Source organism: Atheta coriaria, unplaced genomic scaffold (assembly GCF_025399875.1).
Source record: "Atheta coriaria isolate IRGN ID8LTWV9N9 unplaced genomic scaffold, Caltech_Dcor_3.1 hic_scaffold_5_pilon, whole genome shotgun sequence".
Classification (NCBI taxonomy): domain Eukaryota; kingdom Metazoa; phylum Arthropoda; class Insecta; order Coleoptera; family Staphylinidae; genus Dalotia; species Dalotia coriaria.
In genome coordinates this window covers 7,554,492-7,573,710 of record NW_027045447.1, presented here as the reverse complement: position 1 = coordinate 7,573,710, position 19,219 = coordinate 7,554,492, and the positions used below count along the sequence as shown (strand labels likewise).

Sequence of the window (19,219 nt, the reverse complement as noted above, 5' to 3'; positions counted from 1 at the left end):
TAATTCTTATTCTTGCATGTGGCAGAGCAGAGTATAAAGATGTCGGCGGCGACGAGTTATTTGCATACGCAAATGAAAACGTTGCGGATTAGTAAATTAAATTCGCGACGATATCGCAATTATTGTCGCCGCACGTGCTTGATACCACCGCGTGCACGTTACGAACGCGCGCTGTGTGTTGTTGGTTGCCGGCGCGGCAGCTACCTCGCACGCCATTCGCGTTCGCTACCGGAATGCTGATGTTACAGAACACTGTATTCGAAATATGTCGAGTACGATTTGGGATCTGTGTAGGAATAATAATATTTGATATCGTCGAATTTGTATACGTAGCGAGTGAACTCAGGGTGGTATCAAAATGTATTTTCTTAAACTATACTTTATCCATGACTATTAGAGACGGACGCTGACCTCAGCACGTTCAACAAGTTTCTCCCGACGATTGCACAAACTCCAAACGCCAGTATTTCAATCTATTAACCTCTCGGCTTCTTCTCCGCTTGCCCTGATTTCTGCAGCATTCGAGCGTGCGTGGGTGTTGTTTGAAGGCATCGATCATTTGGAGCACCGTCGACGTTTCATGGTTATTGTGTAATGTTGCTCGCGATGTGTGGAATTGTTAAATTGTTCGTGTCACCCACGTTGGTAGTCTCTTCGCGCGTTTGGCGGTGATAAGACGTAGCTGCGTGCGCGTCTTCCTGGGCAGCTCAAGGCCTCGAAGAGATATTGTATTGGCTGTTTAATACCAGGCGCTGCGATAAAACGGCGCGCCGGCACCCGCGGAGACAGCGGGAGTAACCAACGGTCACATAAATCTCGCTGCAGGCTCGTGTCTGGCGTGCCAACCGCATCGCAGAGAGGAAGGACTTGGTGCTAGGACGACGAGAACGGCATTGCGCACGCCAAACAACCTGCCACCTGCCAGGCCCCCGCTTCCCTTCTTTATCATTTGCCGAGTTGATAGGGTGCCAATAAATTATACAAGAGACACTTTTCGCACCTTCCTGAATTCCTAATGTTTGGTTTTTCCTCCTTTTTGGTGCGCTTTTTTTTATGCTGCGGTGAACTAATATCTATGGCCGCAAGTGGTCTGCCCGCTTGACACCACATAACCTCACACATTTTATCGGAAAACTGGGTTAAGTTTTGAAGTTGGAATTGGTTAAATGTGAATGCGGATGCTAATGTGAATGGCGTGACACTTTAATATAGTCTGGTGCATGATGCTATTGTTTAGTTTCGGGTTAGTTGGCACATCGCATGGAAATAAATCTTGGCAGTAATGCACATTGGTGACATCCTCCTAATATATGCATATATTCCGCGCAGCTGGAGTGGTTGCTGCTCATCACCGGTTGACACTTGCCGTCTCAACATTATCATTTATACCAACGATTGTAGCAACTAGCGTACTGATTTGTTTGTGATATTATTATATCGAATGCTTTCAGTTTGAATAATCACGATAATAAAAACGCAAATCCTCGCATTGTCCGCTTATAATAAAATCCAATCCGATGGCGATAAAAAGGGTTGATACAGTGCGCAGATAGGGATGAGGGGGCGGCGTGTGTGTGTATGTAGGTCGGATCCTCGGTCCCAAGGACGACGCAGCGCCACGCGAGGAACTCGGCGTCGCTCTCTGATCTGATCTGGTTAAATAGCTCGTCGGTATCGTCGATCTACTTCACTATTCCCTCGATGGAGGCGGCAGCGGCGGCGGCTTCGCTCGACGGGCGTAGGCAAATGAGTTTCCCACTAAATCTTTTCCATCTTGTTTCCAAATCCCATCGAAGAACCCTTAAACGCGCTCATTTTACTCTCTTACTTACATCCGAAGAGAGTTTTCTGTTTCCGATTTTACTTTCTTTATGCGCACGTAATCCCCGAATAAAACTCCGGCGCGCGATTCTGCTATGGAAACCTTTGCGTTTGGGAATCGTCGGAGTAAAAGTTGTGCGAAATTAAATTAATTTTTTTCTCGCTCGACAAGCGACGCCGAGAATGGCGAGTGGAGGTGTGGTGTGGGGTTTTTGGTAGGAGTGGAAAAGTTTGCGCCACTTTCGAACGTCAAAATCGAGTAATGGCTGTGTGTTGCGACATATGAAAAAGTTTAAGGCCCGGAAACAGGTTGAATGCGGGAATGGTACAAGCGGATGGCGGTGTAATGTACCGGGTGAAACTGATGACCGAAATTCTAGTTTCCATCGTGGGCCCGTAATGCAATAATTCATCACTTTTCTTAAAACCTTCCAGCGCCCGCAGAGTAATTTTGCCATTTGCCATCGTATATCAAGTTTTGAGTGAAAATTTTATAAAAATTATACTAAATTATAATCAGCTGATACTAACGCATGTTTTTTTTATTGTTTCAGGTATCATTTTTATCTTTATTATTTCACAATCTAATCTAAAGTGTAAGGTGAGTGTTTGTTTTGATTTATTTTTATCACCATGAATAATAATCGTAGTATTACGACGATGAGTGGTTTTTGAAGTGTTGAAAAACAGATTTAATTTTGAATGAATCATTTTATTGAATTAAGAGACAATATTGTAAACATATTGTGAAGTTTTATCGTAATCCTAATCAGTTTAACCGAAAGTAACCTTGTAATGGTTGGAGACGCAAGTGAAGGTGCTGGTCAAGTCATCGTAAGCGTAGCTGTACGCATCTGGGCAAGCCTGTTTGAATACAGTGGCGGAGTTGACGGCCCAGGTGTTGGGGTCGCAGGTGGTGGGAAGACCCCAGTTTCCACGGCAGCAGTATTCGTCAGTGTTGTATTTGGCGCAGGAGCTGAAGCAAGCAACGGTGTATTCACCATGGTCACCACCAGCCTGTTTCAAATCATCGGGGCAGATGTCGTTGATTTCAGTAGCGCAACGGACAGCCTTGCAGTCACCGTTACCATTGATGGGTTCAATCTATAATAGGAGAAAATTGGTTATTTATTTTAGTTGGGGTAAGTTTTGTGGTGCATACCGAAGCCTTTACGTTGTAACCATCGACCAAGGAGATGTCGTAGAAATCTTGTCCCTGCCATCCACGGAGGGTGATTTCAGCGAGGGATACTGGTGGGGCACCACCGTTTCCGGCGCACTCGAGACGGTTTCCACAGTCACCAGTCTGGCAGTGCTGGGTGTTGGGGTCGCACCAGGTACGGGCCCAGAAACGGCCAGCCCATTGGTCATCACTGCTCACAGTCCTCTGCAAAAATTGGAAAATTTAGTAAAGAAAATAATAATTTTAATGGTTTATAAAATACTTACGGAGGCATAAGCTTCCAAAACAAAGCCACCATTGGCCAATGGAGCCTTACCACCATTTCCCAAAATACCAACCCAGATGGCTCCGGGAAGGTTGTTCTGGATCTCGAAGTCAACGGCCGAAGCCATGGCAATAGCTCCCAAAAGAATGAGGAATTTCATTGTTGTTTGTTGTTGATCGTCGTTGGAATCAGGTGTTGAGGAACTGATGATTTCTACAGCAATTACCTCTGCTTTTATAGTCAGTATAGTCAGTATCTCAACCGTTTGATAGGCTTGCTTTTTATCAAATCATGTTTTCGACATGTTTTACACACGTGTTATTTGCCGTGCTAATACCAATAAGTGGCTTATTTTCGATTGATTATTCCGGTTTTTTAATTGAAGAAGAGCACTTTTAGATAAGTTTTAATTATTTCAATAAATACACAAACAAGTGTGCCACGGAATTCTCCGCTCATTAATCAAATAAGTTGGTTGAGTTTAATGAGATGACACATTTTCTATATATTTATTTATTTCAAGTGTTTTTAATTAAATCAGCGATCAACCGAATGTGATCTTGTATCTATCAGCTACACAAGTAAAAGTACTGGTAGCATCATCGTAAGCGTAGCTGTAGGCATCTGGACAAGCTCTCTTGAAGACAGCTGCGGAATTTACTGGCCATGCGTTTGTGTTACACGTGCCGGGTTGACCATACTGTCCTCTGCAGCAGTATTGGTCAGTGTTGTATTTTGCACAAGAACTGAAACAGGCTACGGTGTATTCTCCATTGTTACCACCACTTTGCCTCAATTCGTTGGGGCAAATGTCGTTGATTTCTGTTGCGCAGCGGACAGCCTTACAGTCTCCTCTACCATTAATTGGTTCAATCTAGAAGTCAAAAAGTAAACCATAAATTGAATATTGAGTAGGTAAGAATTGTGGTACTTACAGATGCCTTGACATTGTACCCATCAACCAATGAAATGTCATAGAAATCTTGTCCCTGCCATCCTCTTAGTGTTATCTCAGCCAGAGAAACTGGTGGTACTCCACCAGCACCTTGACATTCTAGTTTGTTACCACAGTCACCTGTTTGACAGTGTTTAGTGTTAGGGTCACACCAAGTACGAGCCCAGAAGCGACCGGCCCATTGGTTATCACTACCAACAGTCCTCTATAAAATATTTAAATATAACAAACGATATTCCTAATTTAAACATGTATTTCTTACTGATTGGTATTGATCAAGTGCAAATCCACCGTTTGCCAAAGCTGGTTTACCACCATTACCCAAAATGCCAACCCAAATTGGTCCTGGTAAATTATTATAGATCTCGAAGTCTACCGCTGAAGCAAACGCTACAACCGATATAAGTACTAAGAGTTTCATGATGTGTTACTGGTTCAATTCGGTTCACGTGTTTGACACTAATAAAATATTCTGTCGTGTTGCCGTCTTTTATATAAACCGAAATTGATACGGCTAATTTTAAACATGTTGTACTTGCGTTTTATAGACTGGTAATACCCAACATAACTGATAACCCATTAGTGCATAAATCAACGTCGGACGGCGTCAAAACAAACACAAATGCGCCTTTTTTTTTCTTTTACGATAGCTGTTTTTTGATTTGTTCGTGCCAATTTACAGTTATTAATAGAGGTAGAGATAAAAATAAACGACAATGTGCATACTCGTATGAAGGTTATTTTATTACGCTATTGTCTTATCAATAACATTCGTACTTATTTATAAACATATGCTTTAAAAGAATGTATTCCTGTAATATTCACTTATGCAAGTGCGTAATTGGAAAACACCATACAAAATTGATTGACGTCTAAGTATAGATACACTGTGCAAATATTTAGCAAAACTATTCGAAGGTGTATCAATACGTGTCGATTACAGTCGATGGTAGTGACATTAAAAACAAATCATTTCGATGCGAAAATAGTTGCGCAGCAATTGATTGAAAACTGCGGTCGTTTCATCCCCGCTGTAACAATATGTAATAGTAATAACAATAACGGCGGTAGAATGACGAATCGTCATTGTTAAATTTAATGAGGAACAGCGGCTGCAGCTGACAGCTGGGCGGCCTGAAGAGTTATTGCGATGGTCCCAGAAAAGGACGACGGCGAGTGGGACGCGCGATGCGTATCAAGATTTTAATACTTGGCAGCGGCGCATCCACATCCACTTGCTCTGTATATACATAGGGATATATTTGCTGTGTTTGTGTGAAGGCTGAGAGGCAGAAATGCGACTGCTGGCAGCCTGGCACCCATGCGATGATTATGCTGGCTGACGTGCAAGTTTGTTGCTAATGCCAGCGCAGTATGCTCATCCTCGAAGGTGAAACGTGAACGTAATGCACGGGATGTTAGTTATCCCGACCGGTACGAATACAAACGTTATGTTGGATTATTGTCTGCGACCGCATATACCAAACCGCACCATTTACTGCCGCTGCGGTTTGTTATATCGGAAACGTATTAGCTATCATAATGAGGACACAAAATCCTCCTTCTCTTGAGGGTACCTATTATTTCTGGTATGTGCTGCGTATATTATTTTATTGCTCAGCTTGTTGAAAATTGCTGCAATTTTAAAGAAGAATGAAAGAAAAGGCAACAAAAAAGAATTGATATTTTATATTGCACGACAAAATGTGAAAAGATAGAAATAAGCAATAAGAGTTTTTTTTTTGTTGCGACGCACGACATGTTGGTTATACCATGAGTGCGGCGGCTACGACCGCCTCCCTCTTCCTTCGCTCATACGTCTACTTCATCGTTGGGGAAAAGTAGTGCGCGTGAATTTTCTATCTTTGCGCGTTGTATTGATATATGGCTGGAAGCAATCAAACTCAAGTTGGCGGAGCGTTTCTGTGAAAAATGATCGAAGTCTGCCGTCCGCCTTTCTTCTATAAATAATATACGCCAACAGTTGTGCTTGATGTTATGTTAGATTGTTGCAACACGCGATATCACGTTTGCGAACGTTTGCAAACCAGCATCACCACCCCGCTGTCGGATTGCTAATTAACGATTTTCTTTGCGCATGAAAAATTCGATGTCAGTGTTTGATGTCGTTAACAAATATATCTGGATATGTGCGTGTGTGAGACGTGTCAAAATGTTTTCATTAATACGGACGTTTATAGCGAATTTCGCATCGCACACGTCCGCGCTTACTTTGTTCCATTGACGACGAGGGTGGCAGCGGTGGCGGCGTACTTGAAGTCAAACTGCCTCCGCATTCATAAACGCTTTCGACACAACAAATGTACGCCGCCGTCGTTGCGAAAGCAGGTCGGTTACATAATAAAGTGTTCCTTAACCGCCATTGTGCGAAATGATTCTCTTTCTCGCTGCTACCGCCACTGCCGCCGCCGCCGCCGCTACCCCGCTGCTTTCCCTCTGCATAGCAAGGGCAAGTGTTATATACTCGCGCATACGCACGACTCTTTCGAAATTGAATCGCGAGCAGCTTTATATGCAAAACTCGACTTTATAACTGAAGAAAGGTCTCTTACACTCCACTCACCCCTTAGTGTAGCAACGCAACGCAGCCGAGCATGCTTGGGCGTCTAATGTACCCAAAGTATATACTAATGCATCGGAGACGGCACGGGGCTTTGCGCAAATTAGAGAAAGAATGGGGATTAGTTTGTCGCGATGGTGGAGGCGCCTGGCAATAGACTTCAACAGCTTATTCTTTCTCTGCGCGCGCGCCCGTCGGGATGTTTTGTACCCTTTCGGGCGTGATTCATTTCTAATGCTGTGCGGCACGCTCCGGATGTTTTTTGGGGTGGGCGGCACTATTTTGGGGTTGGTTTTCGACGGCGGTGGCGGCGGCGAAATGATTTCGCGCGGTCGTGCCTTTTTGCTGGCGCGATTTATGACCGGCTACACGTCATACTCAACTAGATTAGAGATTAACTGCCCGCCGGCCGGTTCTAACACAGCCAATTGAATAATCGTGGTATCAGCGATGCCTCTATCACCAACAAACACACATTATTTTCGGCTAGAATTTTTGCAATGCCGTTTTTTTGCGTGTTGACGTCATAATTTTTTCCTCGCTGGTGGTGAATCGAAAAAAGTTGAAGAAAAGAGAACAAAGTCAAATTGTAGCGCTTTGGCGTCGACGTGCGGAGAGCACGTAAAAGTATAAAATTGCACGCCGAAGCGGCGCGCGCTTTTACAAGAAGTAAAATGTTTCGACATAAAAATGCAGATTGCGCGTGCTCATATCGCCATCGCATGGATATTGGTTGTTAATACAACTTTATCTCGGCGTAAGCCGAAAAATGTATGCGCTCTCTCGGCCGTCAGCCGAAAGGGATCTAGTAATTGACGTTTTGCTAGCGCAGACAGCGCCGACAAGCTTTATGCTCTTTTTACGCCAACAAAGCGCCCCAAAAGTGTTTAAATATTTCGCATGCACCAAAAACTAATGAATCAATCTTCATTAATTGACATGCGGACACAGTCCGGTTCCATTTTTTTAGTGTACAAAAATTACAAAAAGAACACTTTTAAAATTTCAATCTTGCAAAGTAGTAAACGTGATAGTTTCATAGCAAGTAAAGTGATTTCGTGTCGTCCTTGCATGCGCGTATCTGGAACGCGTGTATTTGCGTAGCCTGCACCCTGATTTCCAGTCGGCTTTCCTGGATGATAGATCGGGACGGAAATTCTCGCGCGTCCCGCACACTTTATAGCTCATTGTATTTATGTTATATTACGGGGAGGAAAATCAATATGCTGGTCGCGCTACTGTGCCATGGAACGCGAGAGGATCTAAATGTTTATGATGTTCATAACAAGCCAACGTACAACAATAATACATTTAATTAAAAATATAATATATTTGAAATTTATTCACATTAATTATTTACGTATTAAAATATTTTATTGATGATATTTTAATGTAATTCGTCGAACTAAAATCCCTCATATTACATTTTATATAATGTTGTACTGAATGGAATAGTGAAAATGTTAAAGTTGGTACTGGAAATTAAAAGAAATACGCGACTGTAATGCGTCGGTGATTTATGAACGGCGGTAATAAAGTACACTAACAATTCGCCTCGATTCCGGTTACTTTTTTGTTCATAAATTGATAATCGCACGGGCAGGTATAAATCATCCACTTTAGTGCTCGTATATCTTCTGGCTGTCATTTAAATACTCTGCTTCACTTACCCTTGCTCACCTACGTTGAATGCATACACATTCAGACAAAAACGCGATTAGAACAAACAAAAAGTTTTAAGTTTTGCTTTTGTATTGGCGAATTGTTTTGTTTCGAAATTGATTGTAACTTTAATTGAATTGCATTTATTTGAATTAACTTGTTAGTGCTGCTGGCGTGGTTAATAAGAGTACAGGATTAATTACGCAGCCGGCGCACAGGATAACGTTACGTATTAATGAGGACAAGCACGGACCGAGGCCGTAAATAAATAGTTCGTTGAGAATATCGGGATCGGAAACGTTTTCGGACCTTGGTCAGGGTCTGCGCGAGCCCGGAAGCATTATTTAAAATCTATTAGAGCAATGACGCCGAGCGCTTGTCAGCACTCTTACAGGCGGTGGAAGAGGGACGCAAGAAATCGGATGCGCACGTTCGGGGCCCCCGCAACCTGGCGAAGCGATTAAAGGTAATAAATAACTTACAAGTTCCATTAGGCCAAACGAATATTAATCGATGTGCGAAAATGAGGACTCGAAAGAAAATTGATCTTCTCTATGCTATTTAAATCCGCCTAAAAATGGTTTATATTTAATTATCGTAGCTGCGGGATAAATTCGTTTTGGCGGAAATGTTTAAACAAGTTTGAAGAGTCAAAAGAGCAAAACGTTTACGTTTGTGTGTGCCGGAATTGAATGAATGCACTGCATTAGCCGGAGAACTTTGCAACTAGACTGCGAAATTGAGGGAAATAAAATTGTGCCCATATGTGCGATGTTGTGTGTGCATATGGTGGAGGCGCCGGGCAAAAACAGACAATGGCGAGCTGCGGCCTTTGTTTTCGATGCGATGAATGGAAAATGCACCTAGCGTTATATTTTTTTTCAAATATAGAACTTTGTTTTGTTCGCTTTGCTGTAATTGTTACCGCATGTGTTATAACAATGCACGCGCACAAATTGTTCAGAATTATGTTTCTCAATTTGCTGGAATATTTTTGACTGGTTTTGAATGTTTTCCATTCGGATTAATCCTATTGAATGCAAATAGAGATCTTGTGCGTTAAATAGCTTAGTAACAGTAAATTCAATACCATTTACGATGAGTTTATATATTCTGTGGGATCTCGCGGCGCAAATTAAATGCATAATATTTCCAGGCGGCGCGACGGCATGCCGCCGTCGTAAATTCAGAAGAATGATTTTTATTCTGCAGATTATCGCCTCGTGGCACGGCACTTGGGGCCCGCCGCCCGCCTAATGTTAATAGAACTTCCGACGCACTTTAACCATAACTCAGTCGTAATGGCGCGCAGTTGTACTTACGTAGAGCCGCCGCCAGGGGTGCACTCGCGGCGCGAAGGAGCACAAAGCACATTTTTCCATCTTGCGCATTACAAAACGCAGAATTATTACTTATAACTTTATCCAGTTTGGGATTTTTTTTACGGCGTCGTCTTCGTATTTTCGTAAATCCGCATCGAACACGAGAACACGACTCTTCTATGTGATATGGCACATTTCGAACCTTCGAACCTTTGCGTTTGTTTTATTATCTCATTGAAAACCGTACCAAATCGCCTCAACTCTTTTTATTTACTAGATCGATGAACTAACACAAAAATGTACCCGCTGTAGCACTCAGCGACACTCAGCGGATATTTATGTAATGCGTCGGCGGGGAATTGCACATAATAAAACACCTTTGCCACTCCGATAAATTTTAACGCAATTAATTAATGTCGTCAACACGTGTAGCGTCAGGCGTGTGCGTAGGGGGCTGGTTTACTCGCGCACATGTGTACGTAAGTCTGCTTGACATAAATTATTCCCGACCGTGGACCGGTGGCGGCGTGTGCGACTCTACACCTCGCATGCAACAGTTTTAAACGCTCTTCAAAACGCATTGCCGGCGCGCTGCCACCTACGCTTATTACTTTCTACAATTCCGCACAATAACGCACTCGCGTAAAGCACACACTCGATTTATTATCTTAATCCGTCATTGTTTTCCGGTGCTAATTTGTCTTCCAACTTGTTTATGAAGCGGGGTAATCTAGTAAATCTCTACAAAACTCATTACATTCGGCTGCTTTTAATTTTTTGTCGGCAGATGCCGCCTTTTTATAATTACACCCACGTCGAATGAGATTAAAGGCAGAAAAATGTTTAATGATATTTTTTTGCACCCCACGCGCAAAAATTTCCATCCAATATTTGCGGAATTCGAATCTTATTTCCGCTTGTCTAACGAGATATCCGTTACTCGAAAATTGGAATTCCGATTAATTTAATGAAGCCGCGCGCTTGTGCCGGTGCCCCTTTCGGATATTGGACACGTTATATTCGATAATCATAACGTCAGCGGTGTACATTTATTTTTTGCGTGATGATTCCATCATCCGTACTGCTCTCATTGCTCTGGTTTTAATGATGCCGTTTGTAATAATAATTTTTTTATATTTTATAAGTAATTTATTGCGGAATATTTATTTATTATATATAAGGGGTAGATACATTTTCCATCCGATGTGGAAACAAGATAGATAAATCAAACAAAGAGAATTTCTTCGTCCGCGTCTTCCATTTCCCGGCGCGCCGCGGCGAAACATAAAGTCCTGCACTTTACTCCACATTTTACTCTTGCGCGCTGCAGATATCGCATAAGATTCCCGATATATTACCTTACTTCTGTTACAAGCGCTCGCGCCACGCACTTACCTCCACTTTACCTTTTCCGCGCGCCGCGTACATCCTTTCAATTTCTCCGAGCGCTAGCCCGGCGCCTCCACCTCCGCACCGCACAAAGGAATATGATAAAAAAAAGAAGAGATGCGCGAATTGCAGTGTGCAGTCTGTCGTTTACTATGCGCATCAATAATAAATAAGATATAAGAAGCTGCAAGAACTGCTTGCGCGTATTTTATTACCGCTACGATTTTCCTCCCGCTTTCTATGCATGAATATCAAACATACAATGCGGTTATGTATAATAGTCGTATAAAGAATGGCCAAATGTGAAACATGAGCGGAATTTCTTTGAAACTTTAACGAGGCTAGATTTATTTTTGAGAAAAAATTGCTTTAATATCAGATTAATTTGGTTTACGGATGATTTTACTACGCGCAATATTAGAAATTAACATGTTGTAAAACGGTTTACGGGCGCGCATAAAACGTAATTAATTTCGCATGTTGCGACTTAATTTGAGTGCGGTTGGAAAGAAATAACGATTACGAGACGCAAGATTTTGTAACTTTACACGTGCCGGAGTACAACAAACGCTCAGGGGGGAAATTAAATATGTCGTAAAATTTATGCGCGAGTGTAATTGCGACAGTGCGAGTAAAACCACTGACTGGTATGCAAATGTAGGTAGATTTGTAATATCCTAATATCGCGGGAGTGTACTCGACCGGCCGAGATTGGAAAAAGGTTCTTTTTGGCCCAGCGCAAAAAAAAACCGCTAATAAATCACTTTTCTTGTATAGGCTTTTGCGGGAATATTTCGACCGTGCCTCTTTGCATTCGAGCATTCCGACAACGAGTGCACAAAGATGTTCAACATCTGAAATGATTCTATTTGTATACAGGCTGTTGAGGGCGAGTAAAAATTTGTATTTGAAACCATCAGTGTCTGGTTTTTGCCATCATTCGAATATATAGTTGTAGGCAGTTACTTCAAAGGCAAAGGCGACCCTTCTTTGCATTGTCCCCTGTGTCGAAGAGGGCAAACATGCATAAGCATTTTCTGCTGCCCCTTCTTGTTGCATACAAAGCAATGGAAGAAATGCGCGTGCAAAGTGGGCGCCTTCAAACATGAAAGGAAAACCAATGCACCGTGAAAGCGGGAAGTGGTCGATGTTAGACAATAAACATATCGATGAATCTCCTAAGTGCTAACGTTTTGGATTGATTGGTTTTGGTCACGAAACGTTTTGCAAATGTTCCCTCTCACCCTCTGCTACGTTTGTTTGATTTCAGTGATTTAATGCATTGCGGCGAGTTTTTGTTTTGCATGTCTGCGAAAACAGTTGCAATTCATTATATCGATCATCGAGATTTTGTGTTTGTAATTAGGCAAATTGCTGTGGGTTCGGCGAGGAACGCTTGCCGTATTATTATCGCATTCATAGCATTCCATGCGCTACCAGTTTGGGGGCGGCGTAAGCTTGCGCTGCTTACACGCATGCATTCCATAACGGTTGGTTATGACGGACTAATATACCTTCAAGAATTCGTAAACTTCCAAATCCAGGAGTTAATTAACTTTATTAAGACCCAACCAATTAGGGCAACATGTGAATGTTTTTTTCGGTGTAAAACTTTCTTGTAAGATTTATGTAAACAAAAATCTATAATCCAAGTAGTGGTTTTATTGCTGCATTAAGAGATTAAATTTCCCAAGTGAACCTGGTATGAGATGTGTACACAAACTTCACTTCTCCGCAGTCCTTCCCAGCTCAAATCTGACAGCTAAGTGATCCTCGTTGATCTGACTGACCAGGGAGTTGGAGTTTCTTTATCGGATGATCCAATCTCAATTTTCGAATCTAGAGGGGTTGCTGTCTCGAGGTTTTCCCCTCGAGTCAATATTCTATTGTCTAAATGCACGGCTTAACGTAGGTATTAGTATTATGTGGAATGTAGACACGTTTCGCAAACGACCACTTTCGTCCTGACGACAATAGTAACAATTAGCACGTTAATTGCGGAGGAATTTTCTCGGAATTGTGATTTGCCATGTGTTTTTCCTATCGTTCTTTTCTTTCCCTTATTCCGTTGAGCGCAGAGCATGAGAAAGGTTTTAATTATCTAAATCGTGCTTATATAATATTAAAAGACGCAATTAGAGTGGCTGGTTTGCACCATGATTAAAAGCCCCGTCGGACGGAATAATTGCGCATGTTTAGTTTATTAATCACGCAGGCCCGGATAACTTTTCCTGAAATGGCGATAGTAATTCCAAGGGATCGGCTAATTCCACCTGCTAATTACGGTCTAAATGCGGCGGCCGCCCGCTCGTTTCCGGTTATGGAAAATGGAAATAAGTGAAGTAATGCGAAGATGGCGCGCGATTGGTGACATTCTGATGGCTGCCAGTGCGTTGCCGGCAAATTACAGTTATCTCGGGCAATGAGGATAATGAGTCGGGGACCTCGCCGACGCCGTTGTGTTTCAACATTACCACCGGGGAAAAGAAAATCCAGCGGGTGGTGAACCTAGGTGAACACAAAAAGAGGCGTAAAAAATTTTCAACCCCAACAACAATTAAGACTTTCACGCTTATCCTAATATTTCGCTTCATAATTACACCTCGTCTACGGCGGCGGCAATTAATTAATTCCAATTTCTCAGAAATTACATTTCAGAGTGATTGTGAACCGCCGAAATTTCGACAACAATAAAAATTCGCCAGACGCGCGCATTGATTTGCCGCGCCGCGTATCAAAGGCCCGCCGGCGCTCTAATTAATTTTTAATTAGTGGCGGCAACAGCGGAAAAGAGGACTTGTGGCGCATTGTGTTTGCAAACGATGTGGCGCGATTGAAATTTAATTTTGAATTACACTCGCTGCAAGCGATTCGTCACGAATTTTCAGCGGACTTTTTTTGTGTTTTACTCGTGGACGTTGTTTGCAATTAGGTTGTAAAACACGCATTCGTCGAATTGGAGGATGGTCCTACCATGGAACATGCCGAAACATGCGTAAACGAATGTGTGTGATTTGGGCAAAAATTTAATTAGTGCCGACTCGAATTGACATGAAATTAAATTTGGCGTTTCTAGTGTTTACGTCTGATCTGTCATCGGCATGTTTATTGATTGATTCAAGTACTTACTCTTCATAACATTGGATTGAACTGGACGCTCGGTTGACTTGAGGGGAAAATATGACATCGCTTTTCGATTTATGTAGATTTGCATAGATTGTACGATTTTACAGTTGGATGCATTCGAATTTGGTGAATTTGTGAGCCGGGAAATGCAAGAAACGTCGGGCGTTCGATTGAGGCCGTAATGAAATTGGCAATTAAGCGAATCCTGATGAAGGGATCATTTGTAATTTGCGCTGATTGGCGTCGTTGTATAATTTCACGTTATAGGTGTGCGAGAGTGGCTGGGACAATGAGACCAATAATGCTCGGCTCTCGAGAATCGGAGCCAAATCTGTTATAATGTAGCGACGATCGCTTCGTCCAGTCGCGCGCGACACCGTGTTAATTTACGTAAATACACCACTCACCCCAATACACTTGAAGCATGCATCGCCAACAAATTACCCGTGCGCTATACCGATTATGATTGCGTATAATTGAGCAATGGCGAGTATAATTGCCTACAAACGTAATTTTCGCTGCGAAACTTGGCCGATATAACTTTTCAGACAGGATTATTACGCTGTTTTTTCTTCTCTTCCTCCTCAGGATATTCCCCAGCGTTCTGTTATTGTGCCGAGCGTTTCATTGTCGGCTCGAGGTCGGAATCGCAGCCTGGCAGGTTACGGTTTACATTTTTTTCTTTCTTGCCTGGGTTTGTTGCTTTGTGCTGTGGCTTACTGCAGATCTTCACTCTTAGGAATGTCTGTGTGAGAATGTGTGACTGTGAAGGCAGCGAACGTCTCACATATCGTTAAAGGAGTAATGAATTGAAATGGTATACGTCTCCCGATCCACGATTCGAAGCGATTCTCGCAAAGTTTCGTCTTGGCCTCGGCGTTCTCCCCGAAGGATAAGAGGGCGGCAGCACACGCAAGTGGCAGAAAGCATGCAATATATCAGATCGCATCTAAGCGTTTCGATCTCGCTCGAAATCAATTCGCAGTCTTTTCCTCGTCGAAAGCAATGCATCCCACGCACGCCTCGCACACCTCCTCTACGTGGATGTCTTTTGTGCCACCACTACTGTGTGTGCGTTTCCTGCTTTTTTTCTTTACTCGGGAGCGACCCCTTTGGAAATCTAAACGTTGTCCTAACACGACTTCTCCGCAAATAAGGCCCAAAACTAAACAAAGCGAAGGCCCTGAAAGTCTACTCGGAGAATACACACACAAAAAGAAAACGAAAAACATAAACGAAGAGAAAGCGCCAACCGCTAATTTATTAGGAAAAACGCGCCTGAGAAGACTGAAAAAATTGTCCTTTTTGTTGCGCGCGCTCATTTCTAAAGGAAATATATTGTTTCGATTGTTAGCCTGTTTTTTCCTCTACTAAGGCAGCCATTACCGCCGCCGAGAATTGAAGAAAGCCAGAACGCTTGGTTTCGTTGTGTAGCGAATTTATCTCTCACCTCTCACAAAACTCTCGGCTAAGAAGCAGCAAATGATTTCGGGATTTTCACGCGGCCGCGCGCAAACGTGCATAGTTTAAACGCGTATTTAATATTCGCGTTTTTCATGCTCGTAAAGTCAAGGCGATTACTTTGGCTCGTAAGTTTGAAAATTTAACGACGCGCCGCGGAGTTTTATAGAAACTTGTAAAACTAGCGCGTAAAAATATGGAGAACGATTTGTTTGCATAGCTTTGTTCTTTCAATATTTTCGACCTTCGTGTTTCTGTTGTGTTTTTATTGATGCAGTAATATACCTACTCGTAATGCGAGAGCGTTTTGCGCGGAATGAAATTAGACATTTTATTATTGCTTATTTTAACAGCGCATAGCGGATGGCGGTGGCGCTCTGCGCATAACGGTTAATTTATGAGCTGAAGCAGAAATAAAGCAGAAATTGTCTTTTTGTCGGGCGTTGCGCTGTCATTTTTAAAAGAAATCTATTGCCACTAAAGCCGCGCCGAATGCGCGTTTAGTTGTGCGGCCGGCGCTCAGCAGAAACGTGGAAATCTTGAGGCCGGCGGCGCACACAAAAAAATAGACGCTGGAGGAAGGAAATTTATCGAGAAATTATTTCAAATATTCCCTCCTTTATTGCGGGCGCGTATCTGCGCGGCCAAAACAAGCATTGTCAGATACACCGTTGTGTTTCGTGATTTATTTAGTTTTCCTTTATAGATGCTACGACGTCGAGGGTGAAACGCTCCAGCTTTATGATTCTGTTTTGTTCATCTTTTTCAAGGGGGTGAACTGTGATCGTCGATGTGAGATAGAATTCATTTTTGACAAATTTTATTTTTTTGTAATTCCAGAACAAACAACTAAAAAGTTGTCGTCGCACTTTAGTTCATTTACACATTTGTTGCACTCCGAATGCAGTCTTGATGGTCCTTGAGCGTTACGCCCGCCATTTTCTCTTCCGCATTGTAGACATCCTACTTCTTCGTTGTCGTCTTCGTGAAGCTAGCTGCAAATATTTATCTTGCGAAAACTCAACTCACATACATGGGGGAAATCGCGTGCAGTGCCGCCACCCACCATCGTCATTGTCGTCGTTCGGCGTCGCTGCTCACCGAGTTAACTTTTCCATTTGTTATTATTTCCGTTTCGCTTAAGCGAATCGCATGCAACGCGTTTCCACTCTTCATAAATGCACTACTCCTACATGCAGTGCATAAAAGGCGAGCACTTTGTTATGCACGCCTGCCGATATTCTAAATCGGTAAATATGCCGCTGCACAATTGGATTTTTATTGCGGACGAAAATCACGTGTGTACATATTTATCTAAGCGTATTTACCTATTTTGCTTTCGAGATAAGCATCGTCGTTCCAGTATTATGGCGTTTGTGTTGCATAAATGGGATTTCGTTTAAGTTCGATTTGAGTATGTAAATCGGAGGGAATCAGGTGTAAACAGAGTGAAATTATATTTTTCTACTTCCATCTATAAAGCGCCAGTTTTTCCATGGTTTTTAGACACAAAAAGTAACATAATATTCATTATGTACTTGCATTATGCACGGGATGGATCAAGCGTCTGCGCATTTGCCTACCGAGCAGCACAAGGCGATATGAAATGTCATGCGGCGTCAGTCAAACACGTCAAACCGGAGGGGCACGATAAGAACCGAAGCGTCACATACACAATTTTTGTTCCAAGCACTTTTTAATAGGCATTTTAGGGTATTTATTAGAAGTGTAAAGGATCGCGAAGGTACTCATCTTGGAAGGAACTTAGTAATAATATGCCGATAAAATAGTTTAAATTACTCTTTGTGTTCCAGAGATACTGGGTGTTTTCTACATTGACAGGGCCGAAATTTTCGGTTAAAATATTTTTGCCTGATGAGCAGTACCGAACTTTTTTCATTAAAATATTTTTGCTCGAAGAACAGGGCCGAACATTTCCTTTAAAATATTTTTGCTCGAAGAACAGGGCCGAACTTTTTGGATTAAAATATTTTTGCTCGAAGAACAGGGCCGAACTTTTTTCGTTAAAATATTTTTGCTCGGAGAACAGGACCGAACTTTTACGTTGAAATATTTTTGCTTGAAGAACAGGGCCGAACTTTTTCGTCGAAATATTTTTGCTCAAAGAACAGGGCCGAACTTTTTTCATTCAAATATTTTTGCTCGAAGAACAGGACCGAACTTTTCCGTCGAAATATTTTTGCTCGAAGAACAGGGCCGAACTTTTTCGTCGAAATATTTTTTCTCGAAGAACAGGGCCGATCTTTTTTGTCGAAATATTTTTGCTCGAACAACAGGGCCGAACTTTTTTGTCGAAATATTATATTAATCCGGTATTTTTAGAATCATAATGGAAAAATTCAATTAAAAACTGACAACGGATTTTATCTTACGAATAAATGATCTGATAACAAAATGTTATTAAGATAAAGTAATCTGAATCACGTTTACTCATCAAATATGTAATAAAAAGTATAAGTTTTAATTATTTATTTTTTGCTTATGAAATGATAGGTAAAGTTAGAAATACGGTTTTTCCCACTTTTCTCGGAAACTATTGAAGTTAAAGAAAAATTGTTTTCAGATTCTGAATCAGGGTAAAATTCTACATTATATGGCACTTTAAAATTTTTGATTATCGGTACTTACGTAATTAATGAAAATGGTCAATAACTTGAAAACTAATTACGTAATCAAAACCAAACCAAAAGTAATGGATTCCTTGTATCATTCTACACCATCCTTGAAAGTTTTATGAAAATCGGAAGGGTGGTTCAATTTGAACAGTTTCGATTTTCCCCAATTTTTTTAGAAATAATGGTTTTATCGGAAAACCGACTGGACATCTTTCATCCCCTTGCAATTCTCTATCGATTGGTGTTTTTCTTTTTGCGCTAGCTTAAAAAAAATTTTTGAGCCACAAAGGAGTCAAGTGTAACCTCTTGACGATTTTCGAGGAGTTTTTGTCAACTTCTCAGAATCAAAAAACTGAATCTGCCATTTTTTAAATCCTTGTTGGGGCATGAAGAAAATGCAAAAAGTTTGTCTTTAACTTTTATAGTTTCCGAGAAAATCGCGTCGGAAAATGATACGAACACATTGGATATATGAATTTTTTTAATGTTATCCTATCTAGAATGTAATACTGAGTATTATACTGGTTTCGGTTTTTGTTTATCTTTATTAGTTTCCGAGATAAGTGTGTCTTAAGTCTCGCAGCGAGTACAGATTACACTTAAAGGCATTGACACGGAAAAGTCTTGGTGTTATTAATTAAAAAGGTGTATAAACTGGGTAATTAGGAACTGCTTTACATAATAGTGATATTTAAAAAAAAATTAAAATTCCAATTAAAATGCCAGGCACCTCCGCCAAAATTTGTAAATTAATAATTTTATTAGGGATGTTAGAAAATCAACTTTTTTATTGTTTATTATTACAGAGGAATATATTA

General features: G+C 41.6%; 3 protein-coding genes across 6 annotated transcripts in view; 1 reads left to right on the top strand and 2 right to left on the bottom strand.

Moving 5' to 3' along the window:
- Yip1d1 (Yip1 domain-containing 1) overlaps positions 1-19,219 on the top strand; it is a 148,522-nt gene that overhangs the window by 20,605 nt on the left and 108,698 nt on the right. The gene's annotated exons all lie outside the window — the stretch shown is intronic.
- LOC135792269 (uncharacterized) lies at positions 2,513-3,493 on the bottom strand. The gene is made up of 3 exons (XM_065302890.1): positions 3,271-3,493; positions 2,984-3,208; positions 2,513-2,925 (listed from the first exon to the last, which is right to left on the bottom strand). The coding sequence occupies exons 1-3, from the start codon at positions 3,427-3,429 to the stop codon at positions 2,596-2,598; spliced, it is 714 nt and encodes a 237-aa protein (XP_065158962.1). The 5' UTR covers positions 3,430-3,493; the 3' UTR covers positions 2,513-2,595.
- On the bottom strand, positions 3,767-4,721 carry LOC135792270 (uncharacterized). The gene is made up of 3 exons (XM_065302891.1): positions 4,487-4,721; positions 4,205-4,429; positions 3,767-4,143 (listed from the first exon to the last, which is right to left on the bottom strand). The coding sequence occupies exons 1-3, from the start codon at positions 4,643-4,645 to the stop codon at positions 3,814-3,816; spliced, it is 714 nt and encodes a 237-aa protein (XP_065158963.1). The 5' UTR covers positions 4,646-4,721; the 3' UTR covers positions 3,767-3,813.

What these genes read in the sequence shown, in the direction of transcription:
- LOC135792269 (XM_065302890.1), bottom strand. Translation starts at nt 3,429, where the DNA reads ATGAAATTCCTCATTCTTTTGGGAGCTATTGCCATGGCTTCGGCCGTT. An exon ending in TTTTGGAAGCTTATGCCTCC is followed by an intron (nt 3,209 to 3,270) that starts GTAAGTATTTTA and finishes CAATTTTTGCAG; the next exon opens with AGGACTGTGAGCAGTGATGA. An exon ending in GTTACAACGTAAAGGCTTCG is followed by an intron (nt 2,926 to 2,983) that starts GTATGCACCACA and finishes CTCCTATTATAG; the next exon opens with ATTGAACCCATCAATGGTAA.
- LOC135792270 (XM_065302891.1), bottom strand. Translation starts at nt 4,645, where the DNA reads ATGAAACTCTTAGTACTTATATCGGTTGTAGCGTTTGCTTCAGCGGTA. An exon ending in CACTTGATCAATACCAATCA is followed by an intron (nt 4,430 to 4,486) that starts GTAAGAAATACA and finishes AATATTTTATAG; the next exon opens with AGGACTGTTGGTAGTGATAA. An exon ending in GGTACAATGTCAAGGCATCT is followed by an intron (nt 4,144 to 4,204) that starts GTAAGTACCACA and finishes TTTGACTTCTAG; the next exon opens with ATTGAACCAATTAATGGTAG.